This window comes from Pterocles gutturalis, unplaced genomic scaffold, assembly GCF_000699245.1.
Source record: "Pterocles gutturalis isolate BGI_N339 unplaced genomic scaffold, ASM69924v1 scaffold43021, whole genome shotgun sequence".
Classification (NCBI taxonomy): Eukaryota; Metazoa; Chordata; class Aves; order Pterocliformes; family Pteroclidae; genus Pterocles; species Pterocles gutturalis.
The window spans coordinates 25938-35867 of NW_010099352.1; the positions used below are offsets into that span (position 1 = coordinate 25938).

Consider the following 9930-nt stretch of genomic DNA (forward strand, 5'->3'; position numbering starts at 1 on the left):
CATCTGCCAGTGACACATGTACAAATGGCAACTCTGTATTTACCAAGTTAGAAGGTGAATTTCCAAGGAATGTAAAAAGTCTTGCCCTGAAGCAGTCATCGTTTCTGTAGGTGGAGAGCCCAGACAGGTCTGGGGATTTCAGAACAAAATAAGCAAATGTATTTAATGATCACAATCACCTACGGTGATCTACTGACATAGAGTGAGAGCTGATAAATTTTAATGGAGGAAGGACAGGAAAATGCTGTGTTGGACACGTGACAGCAGTCCAGGGTGAAACAACATTAAAAAAAGACAAGAGAGATGAACAAGAATTACTCCAGATTAAATCATAGCCATTCTAATAGCTAAAAACAAAAATAAACTAAAATCATATTCTGAGGCAGTTTGGCTACTGTCAAGTGCTCAATACCAGCATAAAAGTACATGGTATGAAATCTTGCTAAATTACATGGTAGGAAAACACTCACACCACGTATATATCACTGGAGAATACGTGGGGTTATCTTTCCATTAGTGGTCCTTCCAGTACTACAGCTCACAAGCATTTATGTCAGAAGTTGTTCCGACATGGACAGTCGCTATTTGTGGTGCAAGAATATACAAGCTCCTGAAGCTGAGCTTCCAGCTCCTGCAGAACAAGAGAACAGAGGGCTTCTAACCCCTTGGTAATCCATCTTCACTAATAGTACCATTCGGGATAATCTTAGGAGTCTGCATGTTGTCCCCAGCTTCTTCAGCTGTATGCTCCAGAGGCTCTAGGTCATCGTATCTTCTCCGATAGACCACCCTTGAGATAAGGGTTATCAGAAACATTTCCATGATGAGGAGCTGCTGGCTAATATCTACCAAGAAAAAGAGAGGCAAAGAAAAGCCCCCAAAAGGGGAAAATGACTGTCAGACACAAAGTGTATACCTGGCCTATTAATTTTAATCTGTGCAAAAGAAACAAATTTTACCATCCTGTCCCCATAATAGTCTCTCACACTCAGCAATAAAATCACTTACAGAATTACAGTATTGCCTGTCAGTAAGCATGCAATAAGTTATACATTCAAAATGCAAGAGATTTAACAGTAATTATGCATGTTGATTTCTTGTCCTCTCATTTCTGATTCCAGCTCTTCTCATTATCGAGTTTTTCTCTGTGACTATGACAGCTATAAAACAATTGTTATTATTTTTTAAGTAAAAGCTGAGCTTCTCAAAAAGCTGCATGATCCCAGGAAACTAATATTTTGATACTGAAGTTGACAACATTTTTTTTTTGGTAAGTAAATGAACAGCATCCTTCCCAAAGGAACTTACATGCTCCTCTTGCTGAAGAGGAGAGTGGTGGAGCACAGGGAATGACTTTTTGCATGGCCAAGATGTTGATAATAGCTGTCTGCAAGTGGTTCAGAATAAGGACAAACTGCAACAGAGAAAGAAAAGAGATGCCTTAGCTACCAGTAAAAGGTTTACAGTTGACACAACAATTCTGCTTTCGTAACAGACCCTCTTTTGCCTCGTTCCTCCTTTCTTGCCCTCCCTCTTCTCCCATCTACCAGCAGGCTGCCTGCCATTCTGCAGAATTCATCTTTAGGTCAGGATGGTATTGCTCAGAATGTGAGTATTAAATTAAACCTCTTTTTGAAAATTGTTTCTTCTCAGCCCTTGATTTGGGAGGTGGAATACATACAGACCTCCCAGCTGGGATTTTAAACAATATTGAGCTCTGAATAATAGGTAACAATATTTTAACAACTTCCTGTTAATCTGATCTCTGAGTTTATGCTCTCCCTTTGTGGAGGAAGGACTCAATGTTTTTTCTGTTGTCGCCTCTTTTTGCCACAGCAGGGAGATGTGGAGCTCCTCAAGTTATATGGAACTGGCTTCTTTGCCAGAAGGGATGAAAGACTCTTTGCAGCCTGGGTTCAGCAACAATCACTTATGCATGATATTACTTGCTATTTGCTGAGCTAGGCCTTCGCTGCCTTGGAGATATCAAAGTGTTGCTCTAGCTGCTGGTGTAACTGCCCGAGTATAAACCTTTGCATTAACAGAGTTTGCCATCTTAAACCTAGATCCACCCTAATACAGCTTTGCAGGTGTGATTATCCTGTTTATTGGATTTATAAGCATTTAATAATTTACTCAACAGAGACCTTAGTGCACCAGCCTTACTACCTGTCCTGTTCAAGAAAGACACATATCCAATTATTCTGCTGTACTCTCTTCAGGGTGATGTGGGAGAGGGTGGCCCTGTCCCTGGGCTTTTTCAGTCTAACCTGTCTGGTTCTGTTCCTTACTATTTAATTATTCCCAGACAGTATTTTCATTATTATCTAACTCCGAAGTGCAGAATGGCCAAGAAAAATATTGTCAAAACTGAACATTGTGACATGCTGGAACAGTTCAAACAACAGTCACCCACACAATGCTTCACACCCTCTCTTTAAAAAGTACACACCAGCATTTTAACACAGTTTCAGGATACTGCCTCTACAAGGCTTCCTTCAAGCCCCAGAGAAGGTGCTGTTTTGATTTCAGTTGCCTAAAGATTAATGGATTTTACGTGGCTCTCACATCTCTAGCACTCCTGAGAGACTAGAGGTAAACTGGCTCAAGCCAAAACGGAACAGCAGCCGAGGAGAGTGCTTCAAAGGGATGCAGCTTTAATCAGGTAAAAACATGCCTTTGCACAGTGCACTTAATAGGAAAAAAAATTCTATAACTTTTCAACAAAGGACCTAGGAGACAGTGTTATATCAGCAGTTAAGAGAAATTATCAGAAATATTAAATTTCTCACCTGATAAAGAGCAAACTTTGGGATGATCTTCTTAGAGATAAGGAGAGTCCTAACTTGTTGAAACATTATTGCAACTGGCCACAGAGCAATAAGGGTGAGGACACCAACGAAGCAGCTAATCCATATTGCAGCTCCTCTGGGAGATAACTGAGAAACAAATCAAACTAGTGTACCTATAAAACTTTACAGTGCATTTTACTATTTCTAGGAAGAAGCTGTGAAGTGGAAGATGCAGATGTTATCTCCATGAAAGCTGATGGCAGCAACAGTTGCTAGGGTTTGCATGGGGAAACTGCACAGCACCAACGGGAGTGTTAGCACCGTGCTCTCACTGGGCAGGCACGGACATGTAAATCTGTTCAGCCTGGGAAGGTAACAAGTGACACAACCCCTCAACCTGACCCCAGCAGCACCTGGGAATGCTCAGCAGCTTGTGAGAGCACAACCAGCATGACATCTCAGAGAAGTTATTTATTTTATACCATGAAACAACAAAAAAATATATTACTTTTTATCTGAGTTATCTAAGAGGAGCAAAATTATTAGCAGATGCAGACTTCTCCATCATCTTGCAGCTTACATGGTACAAAGCAGAAGTACAGTACTATCCTTTCTACTTTGCACAGATATAAAAATCACAATGATCTGCAGAAAAACATAGAATTAGGCTTCCTGTTTACATGCCTGTACATTCATTTGTTTCTTAAGGCTGTACTTTACAAAACACAGGGCAGGTACATCCCACAGGGCAACTTGTAGTCGTCCTATTTTAACCATATGGGTTGGGAAACATACTGGAGCATAATCTGATGCCTAACCCACCCTAATGCCCAACCCACTCTGATGCCCAGTTTCTTTCCAAGAGAAGCCAGTAAATGGAGAGTGTGGAGGAAGGCAGAAATTACATGCTTCAGGGTCTCAAAAGACTACAGTAAGGACTCACTTGGAAGTGGTCCCAGATTTCACAGTTTAGTTGTAGGCTAAGATACTAACATCAGCCCTAAAACCTATGGATTTTGTGGACCATCCCTGCTTAAAATATTTACTTACATTGTAAGGGGTGTAATTGCCATTAGTCCAAAGCACTACTGATAAAAACATGAGCACAGGTCGAAGGAAAGCAAACTGAAAGGTGCCCAGCTTCAGCCAAAAGAGAGTTCGCCTGGCAAAAAAAAAAAAAAAAAAAAAAAAAAAAAAAAAAAAAGTCACACATGCCAAAATCTTATTACCAAGCTTAATAACATTTTTTGGATACTGTCAACCACAAAAATTTTTCCACTCCTGTAGAATGTGGCTAAAATCTGGAAAAGAACAGCAGAAATAGTACATTTCCTATTCTGCAGCAATTACACGCCAACCGTGATATCTTTCTCTGTCCTGAAGCTAACTGGAGAGCCAGGAGCAGCCTAACCGGTTTCTGAACAATAATGCCACTTGCTCTTGCCTTGTTGCCTTACTATTTCAGACACTTCCTAGTCCTGTGGTAGTTCAAGAAAGGGAATCATACAGACCTAGGTGACCGGATTGGTAGTTTTTCAATGCATCATAAATAGTAACGTGGATGCGTCTGGTTTTGCTCCTCTGTACTCTAACAGAAGAAAGGAACTACCTCTCACTTGGCAAACTGCACAAGGCCAGGACTGCTTAGCATTTCCTTACTCCTGTCAGTATAAACTGCGTCTAGAACACATCCCATACACAGTAAGCTGGCCAGCCAGCATTAAAGGCCACCAGGAAAAGGGCAGATAAACTTTCTAACAGAGGGCGTGAATGCTGACTGGCCTGAACTCTCCTTCAGTCTTCACAGGACAAGCTGTAGCTGCTATGGCTGGCTCACGTTTTAGTCTATTACTGTAAATTATTTCCCATACTGTCAATGTTGTCTTCACTCTAGCTGCTTTGGCCCTTGAGACTGCCATCAGAGATGCCTCAGCAGAAAACAGGCTGCCATTTAGTGTGCTGCATGATACAGACATGAACCAGGAATCATAGGAATTGCTTGATTAATATAACTAATAACCACAGGATTATGAACAACACCAACACATGTGGAAAGGCCTGCAACTGGCCAGCCACTTAGTGTATGAACCTTTTCCAAGATTTATTATTCCCAAAGGGCTTTAAAGGGCTCCCATCCCTGGAGGCATTCAAGGCCAGGCTGGATGTGGCTCTGAGCAGCCTGGTCTAGTGGTTGGCGGCCCTGCATATGGCGGGGGGGTTGGAACTAGATGATCACTACGGTCCTTTTCAACCCAGGCCATTCTATGATTCTATGATAATACGACAAACAGTGCAGTCACTGCAATGCCACAAGTTGCTTCCCTTGTCAACACAGGCCTATCTTTCTTGACCATCAGACCTCTTCCGCCACATCTCTCCCCACTGTATGGCTCGTTACTTTGCCTTATCTGCCTACTGTACCTTGTTAGCTTTCCCAGGACTACTTGATAGTATATGGTTTTTTAAAGAATTAATTCCTCCCTTGGAGTAGCTCCCTGTTTCACCAGAAGATACCTACAGAGGAATATGAGACTGACCTTTCTCTGGTATAGCTTGCTTATATTTCAAAAAAATTGTACCCTGTAATGGGAGAAGGCTAGAAGTCAGGAACAGAGACACCAGATGGGTTTCCCAGTGCTACAGATGCCACAGAAGGAGCCCTATGCCCTCGGCAGAGCAAAAAGCCTTTTTTTTAAAGCAGACAGATGTCCTTCCTCCCAGCAGCAGTAGGCACCATCTAGCTCCTGAAGGAGTTAGTATGAGCTAATATAATCCTGGCTAAGCTGTCACTGGACTGATCAACAGGAGGGCAGAGCACAGGATCCTCTCCCAAGCTCCCAGCTACCACAACCCATACAGAGGGTGACAGACATGGAAAGAAAACCAAATACACTGGTGACACATTAGATCTATAGCACAGCTCTGTCCCATGGCACTTTTCCAGCTCTGACTGCTGAAACGAGCCTTTACCAATGCCCATGAAAATTGGTAGCAGTCATTTAGATCCGTATCAGTAGTTGCTGATTTTATGTCATTGTATCACATCCATTTTCGGAGGTGTATTTTTCAGTTGGTTTACTACCTATTCTTCTTGGTGCCGCCTCCATGTAAATAATTACTGTTATTCCATTAAAATAAAATGATGGAAATAAAGAGTTTAAATTCTAATACCGAATGAGCCAGTTTAAGGAAGAATTACTACAATAAAAATTAAGAACTTTTGCAAAAGCATCACAAACCACTATGCTGCATTCTGCTTTAACAGAACTATTTAACCAGACCATAAAGGCCCTAATGTCCCCTGACACTAATGTCTAGACCCTCACAGAAAAGTCTGTGTCTTGCACATTCAGTCCTTGAGCTTTTGCTCTTAATGAGGGAAACATTCTCATACTCTGTGCCAGGAGGAAAGCCCTGGGAAACACATGAGGCTTCCAGGCTGTGGAGCGGCATGTAAATGACAGCATGACACTAGCCAGAGGCAGTGCTCAAAGGAGGCAGAGTTTCTGTTACAGTATATTGGCTCTTGTACGTGCAGCTCTCTGTCCTCAACCCACTTCTCAAAGGTGCTTTAATACTAAGTTTAGTAGAAGAAGATATTTGCTTTTGCCTCACGAGACAACACCATTTCATTGAGATCAAAGCTTTCCAAGAATTACAACTATTTTTTGTTCTAAAAAATATTTTAATCTGAAGTAGTTTTAAAGTCAAAATCAGAATGAAACATTTCAATTTCATAGAAGTAAGAGAAATTTTCTTTCAAGACAGCCTCAATTTGGCAATTCTGCTTGTGAAAAATACCCAATTTGGAGACATTCATTCCCTTCTGGAATGAAAAGAAACTGAAATCTCAATTATAAGGTTTTCTAGAATATAAATTCCTCCTCCCACACACCACTACTTACTAGAGAAATGGTTTCTTGAAAGAGAATGGGATTAGTTGGGGAGATACCTACCACAGTGCTCAACATTACTATGAGTGGGAACACTGCATCGGGTTAAACCGAGAGAGCTCATGTTCTGGACTCTTATTCTGCATTGTAAAACCAAAATAAATGAGTGGTGGTGTACAGCCCCAAAGTGATGGCGCTGTTTAAAAGAGACAGCTTGAGACTGACTTTCGGGAAGCCGGGAGGCCCTTTGCTGTAAGCCTGCCTTGCCAAGTTGGATGAATCCCAGCAGCCGCTTTCCAGCTGGGAAATCTTAAAGGGCAACTCACCTAGTGATGCACACACCAGGGAGGCAAAGGCAGCAGCAGCAGCAGGGACCGGTGCTGATCTTGAAGCGACCATTCTCAAACCGCCTGAGGAGTAGCTTTTGACCTCCGCACTCCTTAATCATCATCAGCAGGAAATGGATAACTATGGCAAAAAATCTAGGAGAGGAAGAAAATGTCAGCTTGAACTTGTCTGTGTGTCTCTCGTATGCCTGTGCAGGCCAGTGCCGCCTTCTGTCCAGGGTTTTTAGAGCTTGTGCTTTGCAACCAACAAAAATTCTAGCACTAGCTGTGAAAAACCTTCCGCTTTCCATCACCTTGGAGAAGCAGAACTGCCCTAACTTCACTGAAAGAGGAAGAAACTGAGGCACAGAGCAGCTGTAGAATTTCACAAAGCTACACTGGTTGCCAGTGGCAGAGTCAGAATTAAAGCACAGGCTTTTCTCACCCAACTCACTAGGGCCATACTTTTCCACTAGTTATCTAGTCCAGACTGGTCCAAACTTTTTAGAACAAGTCCTCTTCCTCTTCTAAAATAAAACCCCCAAACACAACAACAAACATGGCTACATTCAAACATATATATATATAGAGAGAGAGAGAGAGAGCTATCATCGAATGTGCTGGCCCATTCAGGGTGTGGTTCTCCTGCAGCCAAAGCTGATCTAAACACTGACTGCTGAAACGCCACCTCTCCCTCCTTCACCAGCTGGACATTCTCATCCCTTGCAGCTTGGGCAAGGGAGAAGGGGGGATTCAGATAGGCTTAAACTGCCATAGGACTGGATCCTTGGAAGTTTTTGGTAACCTGAATAAATTGCTGCATGCTCACAGTGATCCCTACTCTCTTAGTAAATGCAATGCAACAAGGGGTGAGGCTATTCATGAGAGTCTGACACTGTCCTGCAGTGGGTTCCAAAACCCGAAGGCCACAGCATCCCCCCACCTGGCTTTGCCTACCAGTGCTGTGCCATCACCTCCAGAAAGTAAAGACTACATTTCTCTGTTCTTGTCTGTGCATGTCAGATGTCATGCTTGTACAGAATGTGCTTTTATCAGGACAATGGGGGAACATTTTTACATTGATATACTCACTGGAGGTTCACTTGCCACCATTAATAATAGAGCGCCACGGCTCATCGTTAGTAAAAGCACAGAGAAGAAGTCACAGGTCAGAATCACTCCACATGACACACACAGAAAGGAAAGAAAGAGTACTGCTTCAAAGCTACTGTCAATCTGAGGGATCAATTGCATGCGAGTCACAGATCTTTCATACTGAGGTTCCCACACTAGGGGACTGTAGCGCTGGGAACTGCTTCAGCATTTTCCACCTCCCAGAAAAGAGGTGCCAAGAGATTTCAACTCAAATCAAAAATTACTAAATTGTTAAATTTACAAAATGACTGTGTTTACCAAGAGAAGCAGATGTTTAAAGGGAAGAAATTCAAGGTTTGGGTCAATGTCGAGAAATAAGCAGAATACTCACACTCCTGCTGTGAAATCTGTAAACATTGTTGAGCGAGGAATCCACATACCGATGCATGAAGTAGTAGCAATCACCTACAGAGAATGGGAGGAGGGTTGAACGAAGGGCAGAGATAAAGCAGGTTCATGTGGATTTTCAGGGAAACCCTATTTTCAACATTCAGCATTATCTCTTTTCCATGATAACTTACTGGAGCTGCAGCATTAATCCAAATTATGATTGATCTTTTGGAGGAGGGGGTTTTCCTGTAGATGTAGACTGCTTCCTCTGTAAACACCAGATTGGCAATTAATGTCATCAGAGTCAAGATTGCAAAAAGAAATTTCCCTGGTAGGTCAAGGCCTGCAGAGAGAGAAAATAAAACAAAATTCTGATTTATTTCATAAGCATTCCAAACATTTAATGTAAAGACATCATCTCTGAGGGGTTTCTTAGCCCTATTCCTCCAAAGACTTACACTCATCCTTAGCTATATGGCTAGACCATTTATTCCACAGAATGAGTCAAAGTCTTAAACTTAAGTTCATGACTAAATCTTCCCAGGATCCACAGACAGCATACGGGATGAATATGCCTCCATGTTCTCAAAGCATTATGCAGAAGTCCCCTTTAGAAAGGTGGAGTTCCAGGACAAATATCCTTAGATTAATGTAAATATGTAACAGAATATAAATAAATGCATAATAATAATACAAATAAATACAGTAAAGCCGTATTCTGGGAACTCTTCCAGGCAGACTACAAGCAAAAATGTATTTCCTCAGTTCTTTGCTGTCATTGTATGTTCATAGGCATGCTTGTGCATAACTCCCCTAGGCATGCAAGCTTTTTTAGAGGCTTGGTGGAAGTTTGTGGGGCACATGAACAACATAAGGATAAGCCCCTGATATATCTAGCCTGAGATAAAACTTGATGCTTTCACCAAATTCTTTTTTACTTCTCCCTGAACACTGGGTATGGGTATCAACATTTACCCACGGCTGATGGTTTTCTGTCTCCCTTGGCACTGGATATGGACCCATGGCTGATGGCTGAGGTGGATTTTCTACCAAGAGAGGTGCTTCTGGAGACAGATGAAAGCACTGCAGTGGAGCCATGCTCAACGTATGAGAAGTTCATGGTCATCGCTGTTCTACCTCCTGCTGCGGCTATAGCCTGCCTAAGGGCATCCCACGCAGTGCCTGCAAAGGGGAGCCTCTGCCCCGGCCCCTTTAACCTAACCTCCTCCAAAACCCCCAATACTTCTCGACTAGGGGCAGGCGGAGCAGCCCACACCCGGGTGGCCAGCTCCCCACCACAGCTCTCACCACGGGGGAGCCCGAGGCCAGAGGCAGGGCTGGTTCAACGCTCTGTTCGGCAGGTACCGGCAGGCCCCGGCGCTCCTCGCCGACCACCCTTCCCCTCACACCCCCACCCGCAGCTCGGGGCTGGGT

The 9930-nt window shown here is 42.9% G+C and overlaps 1 protein-coding gene across 1 annotated transcript; it reads right to left on the reverse strand.

The window, feature by feature from the left end:
* Positions 1 to 692: 692 nt before the first annotated feature.
* On the reverse strand, positions 693 to 8839 carry SLC51A (solute carrier family 51, alpha subunit; the record flags this gene model as incomplete). The annotated part of the gene is made up of 7 exons (XM_010076082.1): positions 693 to 845; positions 1309 to 1414; positions 2793 to 2939; positions 3843 to 3954; positions 7012 to 7167; positions 8498 to 8571; positions 8688 to 8839. Coding segments are annotated over 7 exons (900 nt in total), but the record flags the coding sequence as incomplete, so codon positions are not given.
* Positions 8840 to 9930: the final 1091 nt, after the last annotated feature.